The sequence below is a fragment of the Myiozetetes cayanensis genome, unplaced genomic scaffold, assembly GCF_022539395.1.
Source record: "Myiozetetes cayanensis isolate MyiCay16 unplaced genomic scaffold, myiCay2020 scf7, whole genome shotgun sequence".
Lineage (NCBI taxonomy): Eukaryota > Metazoa > Chordata > Aves > Passeriformes > Tyrannidae > Myiozetetes > Myiozetetes cayanensis.
The window spans coordinates 2,397,065-2,422,692 of NW_026087964.1; the positions used below are offsets into that span (position 1 = coordinate 2,397,065).

Genomic DNA, 25,628 nt, shown 5'->3' on the forward strand with positions numbered 1-25,628 from the left:
CAGAACTGTGTCAGGCAGCAGTAGGAGAGAACCTGCATCACCTCACAGGGCAGAGTGGGAATCTGTGCCAACCAAACCACAGAGCTGTTTCCCAAATGCCCACCCAGCACAGCACCCTGTTAGGATGAGCACACAGGCTCCCAATCCTGATCTGTGAGCACCATCTCTTGGTGCAGACACACAACTGCAGGCAAGGATTTCTGAGTCTGTAACACAGGCAGGTAGGAAGAGAATTGCAACCATGAGGCAAGAACAGCTCAGCTCTTGAATTAGCTATGGATCCATAGCATGCATTAATTCAGGTGATATTTAATACCTTAGGTGACTCTGTACCCTATTTCCATTTAATAACTGTGCCATTCTTGGACTCTAAGCTATCAACACTGACTGGTGTTCACACCAGTGCCAAAACACCAGCAATGTAACAGAGGAAGGTGCAGCACTCGTATTTCAGGCTGGGAGGATTTTGGGAGGATTGTTATTATCGGTTGTTTTTCTGTTGTTGATTTTTGTAGGGGTTTTTTTGGTTTTTTTTTAATACTTCATATACCATTTCTATAAATCCAAAGCATTAAGCAATTGCAGTCAGAAGAAAAGGTTAAAAGCAATTCCAGGAAGACTAGGAAACCTACATGGAAAATAATATCCTCACCCGTTTATTGTTGATTTTACCACTTGGTAACTTGTTTTGAACTCAGTGTGAATACAAGGTAAGTTTTGCAGGAAGAAAAAAAGAAAAAAAAAAAAATCACACACCTGTATTTTTCACATGTATCAAACACATCTGAAGTTTAAAATCTGTGTGCCTTGACTCGCTCCTCTTTTTAATGTCTCTGTAGGTTTGTCCATTGTCACTGATGCGATAAGAGTCCGACTCAGCGTCTCCAGTCAGGTGACAGACAAATTCAAAAGGTGGAGATTTCCCAAAGATGCTCTTCTCTGTAGTGCATTTGTGCTAGTGCATTCAGCCAGTGTGTCAGTGTTCAACCACAGAAGCTTGGGGTTGTTGGTTGCTGTTTGTTTTGTGTTGTTTTTTTTTTTTTTTTTTAACTACACAATACAGAAATATAATTTTACATGTAGCTTTGCATGCCTTATGGCTGCTTGCCCTACTATAGGACAGTGCAATAAATACAAATATATGCACACTAAAAAAGATTTAACTGCCATGATCTACGTCTCCTTTATGAGTACAAATTTACCTAGTCAACAATATGACAAATTTAGCAGAAAAAGTGGCAATGGCAGTAATATTCTACTACAAAAACAAGGCTAGAAGCAAAGTGTTCTCAAGCTACAGAAAACTTGCTACCTCCTAAAATATGATGTAGGGCCCAGTTCTGCCAAGTGCAGAGTTGTGATCAGTAGGTTGCATCAGAACATGCTTCCCCCCCATTTAACAATGAATACTTCTACAATTTATTTGGTTTTGATAACTGTTTATAAATAGCACACTATAATGACTATTAAACTATACAGCAACATGACATTTATAGCCTAATCCTGAATACAAAGTTCAAAGAACGTGACTACAAAGGCCAGAGAGCAAATGTCATCGACTAAAAGCATTTCCACTTCAGAATTTATTGAAGGTTCTCTTACACAAACACTTCTCCCTCGTGAAACCAAAGGAACGGGATTTCCTGTTCCCTCTCTGCCCCAGTAGTACTTTAGCCACACATCACCCTTATAAATTAGTGATGGATTTTAACAGGTAGCCCCTCGGGGCTATATATTTTATATACTTTATATATATGCACATTTACTTTGAATTCTATGTAAAAGTTGAAAAATGTTTGAAAGAAAAAACTCAGAATATATCACAGCATTTTCAGCGAAAAAAATACAAATTAGTTTTATAACGACTATTCAATTTATCAAACTTTTTTTTTTTCTGAAGTATTTACCTTTAATTATGTACACATTACAGGAAATAAAACTTTGTCCACAAACATTCTCTAAGATGACAGTTATCAGTAAAATGATAGAATAATAGCAGGAAGAATATTAAACAAATGGGGGTGGATCAATTTCTGCCTTTAAAAAGTAAAAAGTCACCGTATAATTAAGTACAAAAACCTGCATTGAATGACAACTGCTGGTGTAGTAACTTGATCAGGTATGGAGACCAAGAGTATAGTAAAGCCCTATGGTAATAATATTTCTGTAGCATTCCCACTTGGTATGTATATACTAAATGTTGGCAAAGTTTCTGTAGCATTAGCTTATACAAACACAGGAGTCCTCAGTCTGCTGCATAAAAGGGAACAAGTGTGTTTTAATTCTCCTGAAATGCACCTGAAATCCAGAGTGTCACTTACAAACTGCATAATGAAACTTCTCTTCAGAAAAATATCTGTTTGGCATCTCCAGGGCTCTGTTCCATTGGACAATAGGGGCATTTTAATCTGGGGACAAAAACAACGTGTTAGAATTGGGGCAAGGTGTGACAACTGAGCATTAAACGTATCGAGTTTTACCCCTGCAGCATGAAACAAATGCATTCTTAAGCCACAACACTTTACTTGGCTCCACTGAAAGTCACCTTTGGCTGAGAGAGACCTTATGATGTTCTTCTTTCCAGTCTTTCTCACCTTCCACCCCCACGGCCCTGAATTATTGGATTAATCATGAAGAGGAATTTCTTTGTGGCTATTATTTCTACTTCTGGATTCACTTGTTGTATTTTAGAATCACAGAACAGTTTGGGTTGGAAGGGACCTCAAATACCACCCAGCTCCACTCCCCTTGCCACGGGCAGGGACACCTTCCACTAGACCAGGTTCCTCAGAGCCCCATCCAACCTGGCCTTGCAGTGATTTCAGATCAGCTGGGGGCTTCCCCCAGCACCCAGTGCATTTTACAGTCTGGTTCTCAAAATGCTGTGATTTTACAACCCATTTAGATCAGCTCCTGCAGGTTATGACTGAAGAGCTCAGCCTGGCCTCCCTGCTGGGGTCTCCACTGATACAATCGTACCTGCTTATAATCTCTCTTGCAGCATTGGTCCATTGTCCCCCCATCTCCCATGTTTGGGCCTTTTACCTTCTCCCCTCCCAGCCCCAGTTAATACTGTCAGAGCTGTGCTGTCACTAAAGCTGATCGATGAAAGCACCAGCAATGAGTGATGGGGGACAGGAATGGTGTAGCAGCAAGTTTACTGGCTTAAAATGGCTAAAGTCACCGAGAAAGGCATCCCTTTAGGCTTCTCTAACGGGGCACAGAATGCAAACATCAACATTTTCATTCATGGCCTCACTTATTTTCACACTGGATCTCCCAAAACAACTTGCAGCTCTAAATTAAGCTGGCAGCCTCCATGGAAGCTGCATCTATTCCATCCAAATGACCACTGGTTCTTCCTCCAGAAAATCTGTGTAGCTTTCTCTCTCCCATTTTCTGCTTCCCAAAAGCCTGCAGGCACCCCACAGATATGTGAGGAGTATTTTTCACAGTGGTAATTCCCCTACCTGCTCAATTACCAAGCTGTATTTCCCCAGAGGTTTGATTTTATTTTTAAGGGATGTTTCATGCATTACTAACCTTGCTCCCAGGGAAAAGCTGTGCGTGTAAAGCCTTCCACTCTGAATTTAAGACAACACAATGGGACTTAAAACTTGAAAAATTACTCTGCTCATTAAATTCCTTCACATAAACTCACTTTTCACAACACCAGAGGGTTTATTATGGTTTTTCTCCAGCGCATCAACCCTTCTTATCTGGCTTTTAAACCATTCTCCAAGATTAACAAGCTTCCACCGATTATGTAATTATGGACTCAGTTTTCCCAAAACACAGTGTTCCACTCTTCAAGATTTGCCCTTGTCTGTCTGTTGCTGGAAATAAAAGAATGGTACTTACTTGCTGCCATTAAACATTTTATTCAAAGCATCTCTTGATATAATATGACCACAGACTAATTTCATAGGTGGGTTATTATCTGTTGTTTGCTGACGAAGGATGGGGCAGGCAAATATCGAATGATACCAGCACTTTTTACCGAGGTCCACTTCGATCTGTGAAAGAAATCAAAGAGAAAAAATTTATCTCGGGAAACTGCATTTCCAGGTAATTATCCCTTCAGGTCATGGCCCTTACTTAAGAAATTTCTCAATTGAGCTGTGAAGGCAGCAAAACGCATTGTGTGGATGCCTGGCAACTTCCCAGCCAAAAATACTTAACCGTGATCTTAAAATGGTGATTTATGTCGGGCATGGGGAGAAGCAACAAAGCAGAGTATTCTGCCAAGGGACAAGTGCACATTTCGGTGCAAATCTATGACCTGGCAGGGAAACTGAGCTGTGACCCAGCAAGACTTTCTGGAAATACAGAGTGGTTTAGATGACAGACTTCATTGAAGGGGGAAAGAAAAAAGAGAGAAAAATCCTTGGATTGACTATGTTAATGTTCTCCTTGAAAGACTCTCCCAACATCTTCATGTCTTGTGGCTAATGAAGTGGGTCAGAATCACTAATTTTCAGTACCAACACAGAAGACATTGGTGCAGCAGCACAACTCTTCCCATGAGGACAAAATTATTTCAGAAAGGGGCATGTAACAGAGAAGAACAGGCCTGTGGCTTCAGCAGTTAACCTTCAACCAAACCTGACAAAGGTTTAACCTTCAACCAAACCTGACAAAGTGACCTTTCATGCTACTTAATCTCTGCCTTTGCACAATGAAAATAAGGCTTTCCACCCCCCTACTGCCTCAGCAGAACACACCAGAGATCCTCCAGGTTAGAAAATGCAAGGAAGCACACATGTATTATTAACTGCTCTACATCAGACAGCAATCTTTTCCCAAATTCTCCCTAGGTAATCATTCCTATCTGGTCAGCAGGGCAGGAGTTTGTCACACTTGGAGGTTACACTCTCAGCATTAGAGAAAACACAGCTGGGAGAAACTCAGCACACATCCTTACACTATAAATGAATCTCTTCCAGCTGCAGTCGAAGAGGGTAACTCAGTTCATGCCCAGTTTGCACTAAATAGGTTTCCTTTCCAAATCAGGAGCAGGTCACTGGAGAGCTGCACACACTTGGTAAGAGCTATAAAGGGAAACTGGGGTTTCATAACAACTGAACTTCATCTCAACTGATATAAATGAGATGTGCTGGCAGCACAATGCACTGCAGCCCAGCTCCCATGGCCCCAGAGGCAGCACTAATTCTTTCATCTCCTGTCTGCCTGATAAAGAGCCAGTGCAAAGCAAGCCCTGGACTAAGCTCAAGCCTAGGTAGAGGAAGTTAATGTTTCTCTGTGGGATCCATTTTCTTTCCAGCTATACAGAAAGATCTCAGGGTAAGTGGAAGGAGAGAGCACCTATTTCTTTAAGGTCACTGGACCAAAGACCCTTTCAATGCGAAAGGGGGAGCATCAAACAACACCCAGAGGAACAAACCTGACAGAGAGACAGAATGGAGACAATTACAAGAAACAACCTTGACAGCCACACTAACTGAGAGGTCATCAAGAAACTTCAACCAAACTTGGACTTTGCAAGAGATTTCAATGCAAACCTGAGGGTCTCAGAGGAGAGGGGGTCAGCAGAATTATACAAATTGCAGGAAGAAAGTGCAAGGCAAGGGGATTGGGGAGGAATGGCCAGAAAGGGGTATAAAACAGGCCAGAAGGGCCATGCCAGTATTTGAGTGCCCACAAACACACACCTGCTTGTGACTCTGGAGTGGTGTGTTTGTGCTTTCACTAGTGAATTTCAATCTCTACCAGCCAAAGAGGAGGAAGGGACCTCGGCTCTCTGCACTTATGTTTTATGCAAGCCTTGTGTGTGGGTGCTGCTGAAGGCAGTGCTGTGTCTGTGGCAGCCAGTGCAGCTGGTCTGGTGGTGTCAGCGCCCTTTGTGTTTGGGTGTGTGGGTGTCTGTGAGCCCCAGGGCACTGCAAAGCCCCGGGGCTGCTGGAGGTGGAGGCCACGTCTAACAAACATCCCACAACATTCAGCACAAAAGAAACCTGGAAACAGCATCAAGAAATCTGTCCTGGGACAGCCCAGCATCAACTCACCGGGAGTTCGTCCTTCTGGTTCCAAACGCCCGTGCACTGCCTTTGTTCAATGACTGCCTTGATATTAATTAGAGCTGGTAATGCTACACAACCTGCTGAAAAACTGCAGAGAAAGGAAATGTTAACATAAAGCACCTGCTAGGAAACCAGCATTTTTCACATTTCTGCTTCAAAGGTTAACTGGGACACAAGAGTTTTGTACTATTTCATTCCCATCTCGCTATACTTGGAGGGAGCTCCGAAGCAGAGACAAGCAAGAGCTCTGGGGTTAGAAGTTATCCTGTATTTTAGGCTGGGGCCCTCAGGTTCTACATTCTGGACAGAAAACAACAGTTAATCCCCCCTCTGAGAATTGTTTTTCTCTACCATCTACTTTGACTTTGAGCTGTACAGGAGGAAGGCACCACTTTAGCTTATACAAGTGGTTGCTCTCAGCTATGGAAGTATACGTGCAGCCTAAGAGTTTCCACGTAACCCACGTGTACACACAACCCATAATCCTTTAATTATGCCTAATTACCATGTAAAGAAACGTGTCTTTCCACCTTCACCTTAAAATCAAGAAAAGAAACGTAGAAGAACCCTAGGAAGGTTAAGTGAAGGAAGGAAACCATGCCTTGTGACAAGAACAGCAGTATAAAAGTGCCCAAAGTCTGTGCCCCAACAGTGCAGCCTCCTCTGGGAGCTGAGCATTACCAGCACTTACAACATCATTTGGAAATACTTCAGCATGTTGCAAAAGAAAATATGACACTGAGTTTCCACAAATTAACAGATGATTTGATGGACTTAAGTCTAATTGACAGTACTATAGGCCTGGAAATCACCAGCAACAGAAGATCTGGTGTTGCTATCAGCCTGGTCTGTTCATTTGGCAGATTATTTTACTATTTGTGCAAATCTTAATGCCTGCAGAAGTCATGCCCTTCATCTCCACTCTGCCCTTCCAGATAACTGTTTCTGTGTTTCTGCAGGAACATTCTGGCTGATTTACTTGGAAGGAATATGCCTGAAACCTGCAGATCTCTTGCCTAAACTACAAAAAAAAATTTTTTTAAACAAAATCATATCCTCACCAGCTGGCCAGTGCAATCCTTACACTTTGATTTTTTTTTTTGTTATTTCAGCCCTGACTGTAACTTGTATTAACCCTGTGAAAAAGTTCAGACAGACGGTATTTGTAGAAAGACAAGCATTACTGCTTTAATGGTTCTGTATGAAAACATCTCTGAGGACGCCCTTTAAAAATGTAACAATTCAAGTAAACAGTAAATTCAAACGGTGTCCTGTGGTCCTTCAAGTCCCTGAATCACAACCCCCATCCTACAAGACTTACCCCAATGTCTCTACACATGAACTCAGACCATGGGCCTGTGCAGGATTAGATAAATATTGGAGAAAACAATCAGCCTTAAAAAAGTGCCCGTGGCTCACGTTCTAGAAAGAGTGTATTTTTATAGCAGGGATTTCACTTCACGCCGGTTTAATTCCTAAAGGATCTGTAGCACTCAAAGGTCACACCCGTTTAGAACAGTCTTGTTTATGACAAGGACATTGATACCACCTATACAGTAAATACATTTCAGAGCAATCAGTTCCACACCAGGAGCAAAGCAAATGTCCAACCCCTCCAAACACCAGTAAGAGGGATTTTCCACTTCACTGAAAAATCTCTTGGCCATTTGCACTGAAAACTGCATTGCAGCATCAGTGCACGAGCAACAAAAATGAAAAGGATTGTTGTTCATTTGAATGGAACAGGAGAAAGATGAAAGCCAGAAAACAGAGATATGAGCTTCAGATATCTATAAAAACCTCCCAATGAAACTTGTAAGTCTACTGTAGAAAGACAATCTGAAGTGCTCCTTTTGTTGTTTCTGTTGTATTTTGTGACTGAGATGCAAACAGGAGAAGCAGAAGGCTTGACAATTTGTGAGCTCTAAACTAAGCACAGAAATCTAATAACAGTGAATAGAAACAGGAAAAAAAAAGCCCCCCCCCAAAAGAGGAGGTAGTGAAGCTTCTGCTAAGTACCAAATCTAGCCTAGAAAGATATGTATAATTTATTTCTATTTAATGTCTGAAATAAAAATGAGAACATCAGGAGGGTATATTGGGAGAATTGACATGCAAAGGCTAAATAGTAGCTAAGCAGTTTTATCTCTGGAGCTCAAAGGAGATTAGGTTGGGTTTCCTTCACATTTCAAACTGCCTCCTAGAGATTTGCAGTTTGTCAACTTAGCTACTGAGCTTAAAAGTGCCCCTTTCTTCTTCGCAAATGAGGTCTAGCAAACAATTCAGAAATTTTAGCAGCTGAAATCACAACATAACTCTTAAGCATTCTTCTAAGAAGACCAGTAATGTGTGGATTAAAAACCAAAATTATCAAATGCTGACAGAATCACAGCCACAGTTTTAGGAGGTCTTTTTTTTTCAGTTAAACAGTGGGGACAGTTGTCACAACTTTGCTGTGAGAATAACTGGCTGATTGCCATCCTCATCTTTCGCACTTATGAAGTCGAATTCCACCCAGGAACGTTTACTCTTGAGCTGCAATGGTGCAGGGTGCTAAAGCTTAACACACAGGAACCTCTGATTTCTAACCTTTGCAAAAACCTGCTTAGAGCTAAATGTAATTATACCCTTTATTTAATGCAAGCTAGATGGGACCACTTCCCAAAGGCCATCTCTTTGGTCCTCAATAAGAAACAGAAACCAAACCATAACGACCGTGGAAAAGCAAAGGAAAAGCAGCATTACCTAACACTGAGAGGTGATTCCACTGAGAGGCCCAGGAGAGCACAGGCATCCCTTGTGAAGATGTCACAGATGTCAGCCCACTGGTTTGCATCCAGCAGGTGGACGTACGGGGAGTTCTCGATGCCTTGCCGCAGGTACACCAGGCTGCCCATCAACACCTGAATATCTGCGAGGCACCAGGAGCAGGGAGATAACTTTGTGCAACAAACAAAAAGCTTGTGCCTGCAGTTAAGAGCTCTCACATGGAAAACAGGCAGTATGGATAACACACATCCTCACCTGTGCAGAACACTCCATTCCACTACGGACTGAGTGGGGATTTGTCTGCCCCGCCGCAGGCAGGGCATGCTGCCCTGGAACCTGCTTCAAACAGCTTCACTTTTCTCGTAAGCTTTCTGACACACACACACACACACACACACACTACCCCAAAAAATTAGGCTTTACTGGGTTCAGGTTGAGAAGGTTCATTTAACTCACATGTTCCCCATTTTTCAAAAGTTTCACTTCTCTTTGTGTTACCCCACGCAGCAGAAAATAGCAGATGACTATTCCAAGAACATTCCTGTGCATTTTTAACACTTTACCCTGGCACAGGCCTATTACAGGTGCAATCTGTGTATTTATTTAAAGAGTCAAAAACCTTGATGTTAAGCAAATGTGCAAACATTCACATTTATTTACGTCCTCTTAAAAAAAAGAGGAAAAAAAGACAATTCAAATTGTGAGGATTCGGGTTATACACATTAAATACAAAAATAAGAAGCCTCTAACAAACTGATAAAAACAGAGTAAGGCCCATTTGGAACATGATTAACATTTTACTACAAGGTGCTTTAAATCCCAGCGCTTTAAATCCAAAAATGTACCTTTCTGATGATTTAGGGCGAAGGGCTGGAAGTTTTTCGCGTACTGAAGGGCTTCTCTTTGATTTGCTGTTCCCCCCATCAATAAACTAATGAAATACAATCTGTGCAGCTTAAACTCCAACGAACTGTTCTGTGCCATGAGCATTTCTCTGTTGGATACCGCCCACCTGGAAGAAACGAGGAGGCACAATGGGACGTGACACAAGAGTAACTGAGTGTCAGCCTACACCCTATGAAATTATCACAATTATCTATTTCAAGGGAACTATGACTGTTCCCTGAACTTGTGAGAGTCTCTACAGAGCACAGAAAATGGCAGGACCCTTTACAAGTGAAGGAGCTACACAGGGCACACAAATGCATGGACTGTGGTACTTCTGGTGCTGCTGCAGAGGTTAAAATCTGCAAAATTCAGCACTCACTGGCTGGAGGACAAGACTAAATCAGGCACAACAAAAGGCAGAAATAGCTAGAATCTACTGTATATAAATTAATAACACTTGATCTTTGTTTTAACAATTACTGACAGTTCTTCAGCTGCACCTTGAAGAAGTCTGAGCGAGCCTTTCAAGAACGTTTTCCTACGTCCTCATTCACCAAACATGTTCTCCAAGCCACTGTGTTTATATGTGCACCCTAGAGAGGGGAATTGCATCTCTGGGACCTCCAAGACAGACATTATCAAGATCTCACAGTGGGAGAAGGGCAGTCAGCCTAATTATCATACTTTACCCCAGATAAACTTTGCTTTCTGTGTTATTTTCGACTTGGACAATAAGAATCTTTCTCACTTGCTGTGTCTCATTCACCATGACAACACTAATGTTTGGCTCCTAAAGAACATGAAAGAATTCTTCAACACACACTGAGTAAAATGAACTGGAATTTTCAAAGCATTTCATAAAAAGTTTTTTTTTTGTTATTTAGAATTTGTCCATCCCGTTCTTGGTTTTTTTTGGGAGGTTCTTTGGGTTTTGTTTTGGTTTTTTTTTTTTTCCTTAATTCAATTTAGTCAGGCCTAAATCAATCCACTATCTCTCTTAAGAACCTCAAGTTTCAGTGTTCTCCAGTACATCTGTTTCTCATTAGTGTTAATTAGTTCTACTATTTTCACTGTGGAGGCCCCATTAAGAAAAAAGCTTTTCACTTGTCAGCAAGTGAAGGAAGTCTCTGTTCCTTAAAAAAAAAAACAAAAACAAAAAACCTCAAACAAAACCAAAAAGGGTATGTGAGGCTTCTGTTTTCTTCAATCAATACTAAAATAAGAAAATTAAGCATCCTTACAGTATTGGTAAGGCTTTCAAAGCAAGAAGGTAGAGCATTAATGAGCAAGTATCCACTTTCAACTTGTTGTGGTGAAAAGTGTCAGTGGTCTGACCTCACTGACAAAGCTTTGTAAAGACCCAGGAACCTTTCAGTAGGAAACAGTGGAAAATGGAGCCTTTGAACTAGGAACAAGCCCTACTGTCCCTAATTTCAAAGCAGTTTCAGATGAGCAGCCTCATAAGACTGTCAGCACTGTCATCTCCACCAGGAGGGAGGAGCACACTCACTAACCAGGGGGGGTGGGTGAGGTTTGGGATGTTTTTATAAATTTGGGGGGGGCTTTTTAACTGTATTTTTATGATCAGCGTGCCCAGTTTAAACCAGGCATAGTGGCAATAAAGTTCAATCCAGGCTACAAAAACAAGAGCCTGAAGTTAACAACCACAGACTAATAAAGCAGCTGAAGGACAAAAAAAACTATAAATAAACACCAAGGCTAGTCCACAGTCCCATCAATGAGATATTAATCTCTGTTGCATCAAAAGAGCCTCCGTCCTCTCCCTGCCAATATTCACACCCACATGACAGAGCACTTCATCTCGCTGAGGCCGAGCCTATTTTTCCAAATTAGCTTTTAGGCAGCCTTTCCATTTTTAGTTCTTTTGAGTGGCAGCACAGATTTGTATCAAAAGAAAGCAACCACAGAAGCAAGGCCTGAGGTGTTTGGTCTGGGACACGCTGTTCCTACTGCCAACGGAAAAACAAAAAAGCAGCGAGTGGGGTTTAAAACATCCAACCCACACACTCTCTACCACTGTCCAAAATTGTTAGGAATCACATCACCTGTCCTCTCAGAATGATACTCTAAGTGTTTTCACTCCTGAGTGACCTGTGCACCCTCCTGTTTACAGACAGAGGCGAAGACAGCATCTCTTCCCAAATTACAGACAAAAGCTGGGAACCTGCAAGTCATTCCCACCAAACCTTCACATGGGAGACCCAGCATGACCTCCAAATGGCCAGAATCCATTCAGGGAAAAAAAAAAACCAAAACTGTGTATTTCTCCTCCCCATCACCAAATTACAATGAGAAAAGTCACTGGAAACTAATGGGATCCTGAAGGGGTACAGAAATTACACAGTTTATGGTACAGGGGCAGACTGGGCATCTACAGAAGTCAAACTGCACACCCCACAAGGGAAAACGAAAAAGTTATGGCCACTCATATTCTGTTTAAATCTGAGGTGTCACATTTTTAAGTGTTGGAATTTGTATTAAAAGAAAATCTGGTAAAAAAAAATACAGTTGGGGTCTTATTTTTTTCTGAGACACAAATACTAATTTCTCTCTATCACCTCAGCAGGGTTTTGAAAGTCTACTGGAAAAGTGATTAATCTGACAACTCCCTTCCCATGGCAGTGACCAGGAGCCACTTGTGTTTGTTTTGTTTCCAGCACTGAGTTAAGCCGAGCACAAGCACAGAGCACTGGCAGAGCCAGAGAGACTGGTGGTTGTTTTAATCCCAACCTTCCATGATTTTGCGTGGATAAACCCTGCTGTACTGCCCTTCCTGGTTCATGGGACTGTAATTAATCATCCTTGTGTGATGCCTTTCTGCTTCAACACCACTGTTAGCATGGGCCAGTTTGGGACTCCTTTATGCACCCCTGGAGCTGCATTTACTGATGCCAGTTTTAGCCCAAAGAGCACAATGCCACAATGCCATCTATCATATGGAGATTATCCATCCAGGACTGGTTTCCATCCTTCCTCCTGAACACTCATATCTGCTAGGAAATAATATGGGAAATTCCTTTACTGACATCAGCAGTTCTGTGGAGTCACTGGGCATTTAAAACATGGGTTATCTTCTACACCAGAGAGTTAAAACTATGCCTAAACCACGACATTTTGTCACATGTTGATCATCCTCCCTATGGTTTTTACATAAAGAGCCCTATAAATAAGGCCCCTCTGTGCCCAGCAGCAGCAAAGAGAAGCAGACAGCTTTTGCACTGTCCAGTTTAAACAGAATAAACATTATACACAGAAATAAAACAGGGTGGGGGAGGGAGACCAGCACACAAAGTGTGCTGACAATACACCCTGTTGTCTGCCCATTCAGCTGGAATAAGAATTCCTTTGGAGGACAGACAACCATGCCTTCTCCTTTGTTTGAAAAATATTTAACTCATTGCAGGAACTACAAGATACAGCCAGGAGGCAATGGATAAGGCATAAAGCACTGCAAACTGCAGCTAAAAGGAATTTAGGGACTTCAAGGGAACAGATATAACAGCAAATTACTGTTCCCTGGGGATTATCCTTCACAACAGCTCTGTTTGCTGTTTGAACTATAAGAAACACATGGTGTAGCTGACAGTAAATCCTGTTTCAGTTGTTACATCAGCGCTGCTTCCCTTCAGTTTAGCCAATTCAGCAGCAATAAACCACCCCACCTTTCCACCTGTGCAACTCTATTTGAAGGCCAGCTATTTAGGTCAAACTTTGCATGACCCAGAGGCATAACACAGGATTTAGCTGATGAACTTTAGAGTGTCCCTGCACTTGGATTAGATGCCAATAAAGCACTGAATTGAGACACCTCTGCTGGTTCATGTTAAAGGGAAAAGAAAATATTCACTAATATGAAAATGTACTTAAGTGAATAATGCAAAAAGGTATCTTAGGTATGTGAATTATGCTCAGGAATGAAACACAGAAATTTTGAATTTGCTTTTGTTTCACTGTTTCTGTTTTTAAAAGGTCGCTTCAGAGTTGGTTTAGTTGTTTAGTTTTGTTTTGTCTGGTTGGTTTGGGTTTTTGTGTTTTATGGTTGTGTTTTTTTTTTTTCTTACTTCTGAGACCAGCCCAGGCTTATGAAAACTTAAAAAAATTAGGCTGAGGGATTTTTGGGGGCTTTCTTATTTTTAAGTTAAAAGCCATTCTGAAATGGCATGCAGTTTTACACTACTGTAAATCATAAAACTGCAGCCCTTGAGACATTTCATCACCTTTCCCTCCTCACTGTTGCTTTTAGCACCACGTGTAAGGGTTGTAAAGTCTACTGAGGTCAAGGAAATATCCTGGTCTAAGGCTGATTGACAGATCTCAGACACTCCCAATTCCCAGACTTGGTTTTGGTCTGAGCAGTCATCACTATCCACTGTCTTGCATTAACTGAATTGTTTTGTTCAGAAGAAATCCCACTAACAGGTGTCCCTTTTGTTAAAAGCATTAAAAAAAAAAAGGGGGGGGGGGGAGGGGGGGGAGGAAAAAAAAATGAGTAGACTCACTCTAGTGCAGGTCTCAAAACTCTAACTTTTAATGCTTCCAATATTCGATTTAACTCCACAAATGGTTCTTTTTGACTTTGATCTATTGATAGACCAGATTCCTGGAAAAAAAAAAAAAAAGGCAGTTTTTAATGAAAGCATGAAAAACACAATGGGATTGATCTGTTGGTTTTCTGACAGCTTAAATACTGACCTGGAACATTCAAGTAAGGAAGGTAACACAGACCATCTTTTCCACAGCCCATAACCTTCAACACCCACACTCATCCTTACCTGACAAAGTTCCTCAGCTACATCCAGCATTCCCTGCCGGAAGAAGTGCTCCACCATCACCTCGTTGAGGATCCTCTGGCTGTCAGCCTGCCAGCACCCATCTATCCCCACGCTGCTGATGTCCGAGTCAAAGTTCTGAAACACACACGAAATTAGCAGTTAATGGGCTGGAACAAATCACCCCACATCATTTTTCCTTAATTATGCAGGACACCTGTGTCTCCACCCTGATGCCTTGTGTCTATTACTCAGTTGGCCTCAATTACCTCCAAAGTGAAATGTATCTGTCAGCTGCTTCAGAATCTCCTGTGTACGGAAGAACAAATCCTTTGGCTTGCTCATTTCAAGTCTGAATTTTATTCACTGTAAGGAACTGGCAAATTACAAGTCTAGCTAGAAAGTTAGAAATTCAGATAACTAGCAAAGTGGTTTCCAGCCCACGATGTATTTCTGAAGGAAGTATCTGCAGAAAAAACTTTTTCCATATGTGAAAACTGAAAATGTCCAGGGAACAGAGAACAGAAAAGTGTACACCAGAATCAAGACAGCGTTATTAATGCACCACTGTTCACTGCAGCACTCCAAACTGGAGTCAAAGGTTTAACTCAAGATTATTTTACATAACTGGGGGGGAAGGGGCTAGACAATGCTGAGAAAGGAAAAAGTCACTTCTCCCCACCCCCAAACAACAGTGAAATTCAAATCTCTGAAGACCTCAACATCCCAGCAAGAGAATGAGCTTTGAAAATCCAAGAGATCTTTTACAGCTCTAACCCAGATGATCCTACTGCTGTGTATTTTTAGGCCAGTGGCCTACGGACATACTCCAGGAATAACTAAAGATATTGTCACAGTGACTCTCTGGTAACACTTGGCACTGCTTGGCACTGTGCCTCTTGGCAGCAGGAGAGCAACATTTGTTCCAATCCAAGATATAAACCAGGATTTTAACTGCTAACATGTTCTATGATGAGGGTAGGCAGGTTCATTTTAATGAAAATCCTCCTCCATTGCCTAAAACAAAGCTCCTGCAAAATAAAAAGTCTCAAAGCCAGTGCCTTGCTTGCTGCCTGATGTGATCACCGTGGCTCGCTCTCTGGGCTCTCTCCCAAGGAGGAACGTCAGAAATCAGGAGTGCAAACAGCAGCACTTCAGCTGCAGCTCCGTGAGGATCCACGGCCCTGTGCATCAGGGGAGTGCCAATCTCACACGAACACAGGGTTCTGTCACGGCAGATAACGCACAGCTGGCACCAGCTGCCTTCCTGTGCACAGCTCAGCCTCACACGGCACCCTTTTACTCACCACTTAATTATTTCCTTCATCAGCACCTTCACATCTCCTTTGATGTTGCTCTGTGCCATCCTGAGAAAGGGGCAGCCTTCTCAGCCCTGCACACACAGCTACAAAGCCACCCCTCCCTTCAGGTCTCTCGGCAAACTTTCAGCAAAATCTTAAGTGTAGCAAATTGTCTCTTCCATCTCTCTGAGATGGTGCAGCAAAATGAGCATTTAAATTATGCCCACTGATTCAAGTCTCACATTTAACAACATTTTCACTGGGGTATCTTACCCTGTAAGCTCCTTGCCGTGCTGCTCATCTTTAAGCTGCATCTTGAAAAACTTAAGCATCTTAAAGATTTAATAATACTTTTCTTATTTGTGCCAACTATTTGAATCCCTAAAGGCTCACCACCATTGCTGATTCCTGTTGTCGGTGTCCAAACACCACCAGAAGGTAACAAATCCATCAACAACGCACTAAAGCAATATCAGGGGCAGTATTCAGAACACACAGGCATGCCTTTGGTACTTAGTTTCCAGGGTGGAGATCAGCAGTAATCTAAAAGTAATTGACTTTAAGCTGTATAACCCTGTAAGCAGAAACCTCATTCTTCTGGGCAGTTACCAAACATTAGAGCTGAACCCATGCCTCAAACACTGTCACATCCTCCTCGCTGCTTGGGGGCAGGGGCGGTGGAGCTAATCAGCTCAGTGCCCTCACAAAATACTCATTTTCTTTTGAAACAACAAATCTTGTTGCGAACCTTTTCAGAACCCCATCCCAAGTTAGAGTTTCAACTCCCACAGAAGGTGGGAACGAGTTGTATCAATCTGGACGTGCTGCAGATTCAAGTCACATCCTACAACCTGAGGACCTCAAGCCTTTTCACTTCCCCTCAGTCACTCTCTGACCAACCAGGTCTTGATCAGGTTCTCATTCCAATAACTTTTTTTGTTTTGTTTTAAACGGTTCCTGAGGTGGGTATTATATGTGGGATTCCACAGCTCTGCCTCCTCTGGGCCCTGAGGAGCTTCAGGAACTGACTGCACATATTACAGTGAGTGACTGTCACATGTCAGAACAAATTACCACTTGCCTTTGGCTTATGTATTTCATAACTGCCACGCGTGGATGAGCTGCTGGTGACTGCACACCCCTCAGTTTTGTTTTCTAAATGCTAACAGTATGCTAACTGACAGCACGTGGGGTTTAATAAGATTTCAAAAGTTAAAGTAAATTCCACAAGTTAAAAACTCCGGAAAGCTTAAAACCTGAAAAGCACAAAACAACCTAAGTGTCAGCTAACATTCCTGAGAAACAAACCTTGTTTTTAAGAGCCTAACTAGTAAGTCCAGGGCCAAAATGCAGAAATATTATGTGCCAAATACACTAATGAAACACCAATGAAACAACACAATACTATTAGGTGATAGAATGTGAGGACCTCAAGATGCACACAAACACAAGATGGACCATTTTAACCAACATACAACCCTCTATGTTATTCCTAACATCACAAGATGAAGAAGGATAATGATTAAGGACACTTTTATTCCTCAGCTGAGATTATTTTGTCCATTCCTCCCTTCAGAATTCTGACCCAAAATACAAATAAAATATTTGTTTACCTTCTCTGTTCAATCTGTTTGCACATAAGATAAAGCACAACTTGCCAAGACTCTGTATTTATTTAGCCCCATTCTTCACAGTTATATGAAGCTCAGTAAAGATTTTTAGTTTGTTCATATACAAAAGTTTTAACATGAAACAAACATTAGCTTAGGTGAAAGTCTGCCTTCCCAAAGCATTAATTAAAATGTTGGCCTTTTAACAGGCTTAAAATTGTGGGGGAAAAAAACGAAAGGAGCTGCCATTTACTCCACTTATTCCTAAATGCAGGCATTTAACCGCTACTCAGACAGATTGCTGCTAGAGGGAAAACATTTACCAGCCCATCAAAAAAGCTTTGAGATGAATTCAAATCATTCCAGAATGATTTACAGGGACGCTGATGAGTGAGGTGCCTGATAACTTGCTGAACCGCAGTGACAGGGACGAGTTCTGGAAGCAGAGCAAATGCTCCTACAATACAGAAAAAACTGGATGCAAACAATTCCTTTCAAAGGAGAAAATGCTCTCCGGAAGAGAGAGCAACCTTTCATGGATCAGAAGCACGTGATCCACGTAGAACTGCTATGAAAAAAAGGTTTAGCTTAAAACCTGACCACACTAAACTTTACACGTAGTTACAACCCTGCCTCAAAACGGGGGAAAAAAGAAATTTAACTTGAAATTGCCACGAGCAGACAACACAGCAAGTTCTTTCACAAGCCGGGCTTGCTAAGGAGGAAGTTTGTTGATTCCACATTCAACAACAGCTGTCATTTGGCTGTGTCACATAAAATTGGCACCAGCATTACCATGTTTCCCAATCCCAAACCAGGCAACAAAATAATTTATCTGTGCCTGAGCACGCACAGCCAGGGAGACCACAAGCAGTGTTGTGGAGATGTTAATCTGTCTATAAAATAAGTTCGAAACAAAAGTCAAATATCGTGAATCAAGGTGAGGGCTGTGCTTCTTTACATTCTAACCAGTGTTTTATTTTGGGAGCAGCAGTATTTTGTCCAGAAACGTGCTGAGAATCAATTCACTACATCAATTACATTTAATTACTTCTACTGGTTTAAGCTTAAGCATATTATGGTGAAGGGATGGGGGAGGCCATTTCCAGTAGGTTATGGGAGCCAACGAAGACTTTGCTGGCAGGTTTCAAACATATTTTCCAGCAGCACAGGGAAATTTCATGAACTACATATGGAAGATTTCCTTCAAATGTCACTGTTCAGGGAAAGGCTGAATTCCACCTGGATTTAAACATTTCACGTATTCATCTGACAAACAGGCCAAGACACATTTTAAAGTACTTCCCTGACTAGCAGTTGGGGAAGACAAACAAAATTCAAGCTGCTTGCACTAAAAAGAAAAGCTCAACCAAGTTTGTATTTTAAGGAAACAATCCTAACTTGTGCTCTGAGCTTCAAAAAACTTCATCCTTCATTACAAGCAGAACTGGGGCCCCATGCAGTTCCCACTGCTTCCAGCCTTTAAATACAAACACCACAGACACTGAGACTGAAAACCCAGAGGAAGGAGCACACTGAACGCATCAAGCTGAGCTCGTTTTTTAAACAGCCCTTCTGACACTCAACAGGCTCAGAGCAGGAAAGGATTATTCAGATCCTTGCTACTGTTTCACGAAACCACACACTGGAAACTTAAAAATTGCTTTTTATTTACACCTATCCCTTTTCAAATAAAAATAGTAGATAAAGTTAGAACAGGGGGACAGAAATAATACTGGAAAAACTCCATTCCCATGAAAACTGAAACAGCAATTTGGAGATCAGACTCAAGCCTAAACTGCTTTAAGCTTGCAAGTGTTTTTTTTCTTCTGGCTTGTAAGAAATACTATCACCAATTTCCACTGGACATTCACACCCTCTACATGTGACCTGGGGCTGTTCTACCTCAGAGGATTTAACTGAAGAAGGTTTGGCCAAACCCAAAAGTGTATTTGCACAAAGTCCACTTGCTAAAGCAGAATAGGAAAGTTTAAAACTTAGGACAAGATTACATAGATTTATTTCAGGCTTCAAGCCGGTAATGAGGATGGAATTTTACTCTAGTTAATTGGTTTAGGTACAGCAGCAAGGATTTGAGACAGATGCATCCTTAAGCTTTGGATAAGTGATGTGTGGATTAAAGCTATTACTACAAAGTTTGAGCTCTCCATGATGGTCAGCCACACATAAAAGCAAAAAATACAACAGTTTCAAGGACATTCTGCCCAATAATGCAGCATTAAGTACTTTGTTCCTTCATCACACTACTGTTACATTGTGCTTTAACAGATTATCATTACTAACAAAGCTTAAATGAGATTCCCAAAGGATAAATCGGGATGGGGTAATGCTGCAAATGTCTTTGTCCAGGTGAAAAGACTCATTGACAGGCATCTTCCTTAATAAGATTATAAGGTGCACCTCAAACCACATCTTTAGACCCTGTCAACAGAGGCATGTTCTGATGTGAAGCTATCACAAGAATGTCCAAAAAACCCAAGCACAAGACTCCCTGAATAGAGAAGAGAACACAGATGGAGAAAAGCATGGCCTGAAGGTATACATACAGCAGCACTTTAGTGTAACTTCAAAGAATTGTTAGAATTCACCTACAAAAATATTCAGATCCCAGTTATTCTTGAACCTGGAATTCATCTCAGAACATCTCATATGCAAAGCTCCAAAGATAAGCTGCCCTATTTGCTATGGCACAGACACACAGACTACAGGCTGTTCAATCTACTCTACTCACATTAAGACTGTCTCATAAAATTAAGCCCCAAAACCAACAACACCCCTGAAATATGTACAAAATGTCTTTCTTCCAAAATTCTCAGATCTTACAGAATCACAGAATGCTTTGGGTTGGAAGGAACTTTAAAGATCACCTCATTCCAACCCCCTGCCATGGGCAGGAACACCTCCCACGGGGCCAGGATGGCCCAAGCCCAATCCAACCTGGCCTTGAACACTTCCAGGGATGAGGCAGCCACTTGTCCTGCTTTCCAGAACAAAAAGCCGCTTCTGAGTTACCTGCTACCGACAATTAAGTAAACAATATATATATAAATTACAGCATTTCTTACCGAGACCGATACTGAAACAACCATCCTGCTAAACCAACAAAACACAAAATATACTAAGTCTTGTAGTATCTGCAGGGAGTGTTCTCTCAGAAATTAAGAGATTGGAGCTGCCCCAGAAGGAATACTCTGTCTGCAGTGAGTTCTGAAAGCAAGCCCTCCACAGCCCCCTGTCTCACCTCTGCTTCTGTAGCTGTCAGGAAGATTTAGTTAAGATTGACTGTAGGATAAATGCAGATTTTCTAAAGCAGAGCACACACCACAAATTGATGCTGTAATACAATCAAACCACAAAATAAATACCTTATCAATGGCTTTTCCGACTCGGGATACGCTGCTGTGAATGTCCTTATGATCAGAGGCCAGTTTTTGGACTGTGTCTTTTATTCTTTTACAACACTGTGTCATAACAAGTGAAATCGTCCCTGACAAGTCTCCATCTTGATCTAGACAAAAGAGAGGAAAATGAATCACTTTGTTACAGACAAATGGTAACATCCAATCTCTTAACGTGCAACACATAAAGACAAAAAGTGGTACCAAAAGAAAGAAATGCAATCCAGGGAGTATTTGCAAAGCAAGATTAGCATAAAGGGAGGCAAAAAATACAGGAATTCACCTGTGTGAAAACTCACCTGGGGAACTGGGAATCCAGCTAGGTCCACAGTAACAGTGAACAAGGGCAACAGTTTTAAAAATTAATGGAAAGTTCTCATGTGTCTCAGTCACGGTGTATGAATAAACACCTCAAAGGAACACCCAATCCACAAACGTCTCAGGGAATAACAGAAAGCTGCTGAAGCTACTACAGGATGAGTTCTCTTTCAGGCAGACCCTGAAGGTACATCAGAACATCACCTTTAACTACAACAAGGTGCAAGCAAGATGTGGATTAATCAGAGTCCAGTTAATTCCTGCCCCACAAACCACCCACTTCTATTGGACTCTGTGTTTGAGCTGTATCAAACTTCTGCTTCCTGACTCATGGAAACACCTCTGGAAGTTCAGCCAACCACCTTCCAGTTCCCCTCTGTGGATAAGAAGCAGCCCACGAAGGACCAGTGGACATCATTATGAGATTTATTCTCTAGAAACTGGGGCATTTTTAGCTGATGTCCAACAACCCATTCTGTGAACAAAATAATAAACAGGAAAGCTTTACAAGCCCCATCACAGCACTTCACAGTTTACACCCTCTGTGCCTTGCTTCAAATGTCACTCAGGAGCTTTAGTCAGGAGGGAAACAAATACATTTTTAAGTGCTCTACCCCGGTCCTTTCTTCCTGCTTTTGATTTAAAAATACGAGGAGAATCTCTTTTCCGATTTTACCTCTGAAGGTCTCTCCTTCCACAAAGTTCTTTCTAAATGAAGAGGCTTTTTCCTTTAGGGACACAGACATAGCAGCCTTCACCTGCAGGAAAGCTACTTTAGGTAGCAGAGAAGCCCAGAAATGTCTCCCCAATATTCTGGGCCCAAAGCCCTCGTGTGCAAAAACCAAAATCACCAAAATATCTCTTTAGAAGAAGGATTTTATGGAAAACGGGTTCGCTTTTTAAGTTTGTTCCTTTCTGATTTCTTATTTTAACACGTTTTTGGTTTCAGCAGCATATTAAGAGCACAGTTTCTGGAGACAGCAAAGGAAATCCAGAAAAAACCTGCGATCACAGGGGATGGATAATGATTCCACTGACACTTTTTCTACATACCTTGCCCTCTGTTGCTGCACACTGAACTATCTCACCTCACCCCTAACCAAGCAAACAGCTCCTGTCCAGCCCCACAAAGCCACAGCTTTTAAGAAAGAAAAAAGCTTTAACTCCCTGCAGTCCCATGAAGCCAACGATCACCTCCCAGGCAAATGACTAATGGGGCTCTCTTTTTTTTTTTTTTAGTGGATGGGTGAGGGGTAATAAGGACTGAAACAGTAAATTCTGTGACTCTGTGCACCCCGAATGACAAATGAAAAATTCACTCAGCTATTACACAGAGTTCACCTCCTAAAATTATTTTAAGAACAATCCCTGTTTCTCCAGTTGCTGTTTAATTTTTATAACAGGCACGTAAAATCACTCGAAGGATCTTTAACTGTCTCGTGGCTTTTGCCACCATGAAGTGATCAGCCAGAGATCACACAACATGCAAAATGGAAACACTCATTCTGCAGTGAACAGAGAAGCTAAAATACACTTTTGGGTGGTTTTATTTGCAAGAAGAGCCATTAAACTAAAACCCAAACAACTCACATGGCTAACTGCTTTTACACCAAGCAAGCGAGAGAATTACTGGCCCCTGACACTGCAGCAGAAACCAACTCCTGTAAAGCAATGAAAATGTCTACACAGGAAAAGTCATCAGAGCTGTAAAAGGTTTCCCCTCTGCACCCCTCTCTCCCAGCTTCAACCAAAATAGGAGCTGCTTGTAATAAATGAGCAGGAGAGAGCCTGGAACCAGCCCTCCTGGTAATTCAGGGTTCACAGGACACCACAGCCGAGCACGTACAGTCACGATTAAAAAAATAAATAAACACACTGGCCAGCAGACACTGGGCACAAGGCAGAGTCCAAAGCCAAGTTTACTCAGCCAGGCACATTTATACCATCCAGGAATATGCAAGCCCTGCCTTGGCTGCTCCAGAAAGGCAGATGTACGAGGAGAAGGGAGAAGAAAAACAAACTTTGCCTTCCCCCTCCCAGGACTGAGCACAGATAGGGCTGGTCTGTCCTCAGGCTTTAACATGAAAAAGACATTTTAAGAGACTGGGGGAGGGGGGAACCCCATAGTTTAGAGGTTAAAACAGCTTCTAATGGTTTCTTTTCCCCCACCCACTTCCTTTTTATATCCACTGCCTATTTAAGGTCTTTTCATGCATCTTTGCTCTCAGATCTTGTCCTACAGCATTAACTTCTTCTTCAGCAGTGAGGGTTTTCATTTCTCTTCCTTTTTTCCCATTAAAATTGCATACTCAAGCATATTTCTGCAGTCCATACCCCTGAATTAGAGCTCCACATTGAGCTATCTGGCTGCTTTCAACACTACCAATTTTCAGAAATCCTCAGGAAACAGCGTATAAAAGCTGCAAATACCTGTTCTTGGTAGAAAGTTATAAATAACATGTTAAAGAAAAACAAAACAAACAACAACAACAAAACAAACAAACAAAAACACAAAAATATAATTTTGCTACCTATGAAGCCAGCTCACCCTCAGATGCCAAAATTGAGGAGTCCCCAGACGTCTGAGTGTGCACTGATAACATATTGGCTTCATTCTACTAAAAAAAGAAAGCTCAGTTTGGGATGTGCTCTCTGGGACAGCATCACCACTTGGAAAGTGCTGAAAGCACGTCCAGGGCCTTCACTGGACAGCCCCAAAAAATGCCAATCCAAGCCTGGATGGGAAACCCAACAAGGGCTCTGGACCTGCAACGGGATTCTCCCAGACAAACCCTTCCAGCCCAACAAAGACCAACACAAGCCTGAGGGCCACACCATGAGTGTTCCAGGCCAGGTCAGATTGTGAAGACACACATTTTATTGACTGTCCTCAATGCCCAGACTGCTTCAAAGGGCACAAACAACAGCTTGAAACGCAGCTCAAAACAATGTCAAAAACACCAAACTTTTTTTTTTCATCCCAAACAAACGCCTTGGAATCAGAATTCCATGTTTGCTGCCCACAGAAACTGCTGTGTACACAGGGAGCAGCTCCAGCACACTCCTGCTGGCGTTCCTGGAATTATCCACGCTCCTGACTGAGCTTTGCACCTGCGTTTGCACAAGAGCCACAGCAAACGCGTTTCCTCCGAACCGAACAAAAGCAAAAAGCAGAGCAGCCGCACGTTTGCTCTCAAGTTTGGGCTCAGGAGCCTGCAAGTTCCTATTTTTAATCCCCGGCTTCCTGCGTGGTCCCGGGTAAATCACTTCAGCTCCCTCCCACTCCATCAACAAAACACGGCCCGGCCTCCACCTCTGAGATTTCACAACCTTTAAGTGTCCCGTGTTTACAGCCCCGGCAAGTGCCCAACACGAGCTGACACACGGACAGGGCCGGTGTTTACTCCCTGCCGAGAGTGGCTTTACCCTAAACACCACCAAACCCGAGCCCCCCAGCAAAGGAACACAACTTAGGGGACGCAGGAAAAGAGAGAGGAAAAAAAAAGAAAAGAAATACGAGAGGGGAAAAAAACCCAAAACAGAACAAAAAAATAAAACAAAAACAAAAAACCAAACAAACAGACAACAAAAACAAAAACAAAACCAAACAACAAAAAACACACACACAAAAAAACCAAACAACACAAACAGGTCAGGTCGGCCCGGGGTGACCAACCCATTTGTAATCCAACATCAAGGGCTATCAATACCCTGACTGGGGTCACGCCAGATCTGCTGACCGAGAATAAACAAACCTCTTGGGCAGCGCAGACAAGGCAGGGGAGGCCCGGGAGGGCCGAGAGCCATCACAGAATCACAGAGAATGTGCTGAGTCGGAAGGGACCCCCAAGGATCCTGGAGTCGAAGCCTCAGCCCTGCACAGGGCCATTCCCAAGAGTCACCCCATGTGCCTCAGAGTATCAGTCCAATCCTTCCTGAGCTCCGTCAGGCTTGGTACTGTGACCACTTCCCTGGGGAGCCTGTTCCAGCACCCAGCCACCCTCTGGGTGAAGAATCTTTCCTCAATATCCAACCCAAACCTCCCCGGCTCCCACTTTTTAACTATCCCATGTCAGAAAAGCCCCAAATCTCCGGGGGTTGGTCGCGGCTCAGCCCCCAGCACAGAACCCTCGGGGCAGGGGCTCTCCCTGGAAGGGTCCCCACCCCACGCAGCCCGAAGTTTGGGGGCCACAACACCCCAAATTTGGGGGTTCCCCGGGGGAAGCTCAGGGGAGGCAAGGAGAGGTGGGGGAGGAGGGGGTGTCTCTCCACGTACTCTCGGTCTGCAGGATCTCCCTGCGCAGCCCTCCCGCGTACTGGATCAGCTCCTCCAGGCTGCGCTCGCAGAGCTGCCCGTATCCCGAGAACTTCTGCAGCACCTTCTCCAGCTCCCGCTCCACCGTCACGCACTGGTCCATCGCGGCCGGGCCGCGCTCCCGCTGCTGCTGCTGCCGCTCCTGCTGTTCTTCCTCCTCCTCCGCCTCCTCCTCCT

General features: G+C 42.7%; 1 protein-coding gene across 1 annotated transcript; it reads right to left on the bottom strand.

Annotated features, from left to right (window-relative positions):
* Positions 1–629: 629 nt before the first annotated feature.
* Positions 630–25,628, bottom strand: RMND5A (required for meiotic nuclear division 5 homolog A). Its single transcript, XM_050338746.1, has 9 exons — positions 25,413–25,628; positions 20,786–20,928; positions 14,492–14,626; positions 14,219–14,319; positions 9,656–9,822; positions 8,787–8,952; positions 6,027–6,129; positions 3,862–4,016; positions 630–2,408 (listed from the first exon to the last, which is right to left on the bottom strand). Exons 1-9 carry the CDS (start codon positions 25,552–25,554, stop codon positions 2,345–2,347), a joined length of 1,176 nt encoding a protein of 391 aa, XP_050194703.1. The 5' UTR covers positions 25,555–25,628; the 3' UTR covers positions 630–2,344.

What these genes read in the sequence shown, in the direction of transcription:
- RMND5A (XM_050338746.1), bottom strand. Translation starts at nt 25,554, where the DNA reads ATGGACCAGTGCGTGACGGTGGAGCGGGAGCTGGAGAAGGTGCTGCAG. An exon ending in TCGGAAAAGCCATTGATAAG is followed by an intron (nt 14,627 to 20,785) that starts GTATTTATTTTG and finishes TGTGTGTTTCAG; the next exon opens with AACTTTGACTCGGACATCAG. An exon ending in GTTTTGAGACCTGCACTAGA is followed by an intron (nt 9,823 to 14,218) that starts GTGAGTCTACTC and finishes CGTTTCTTCCAG; the next exon opens with GTGGGCGGTATCCAACAGAG.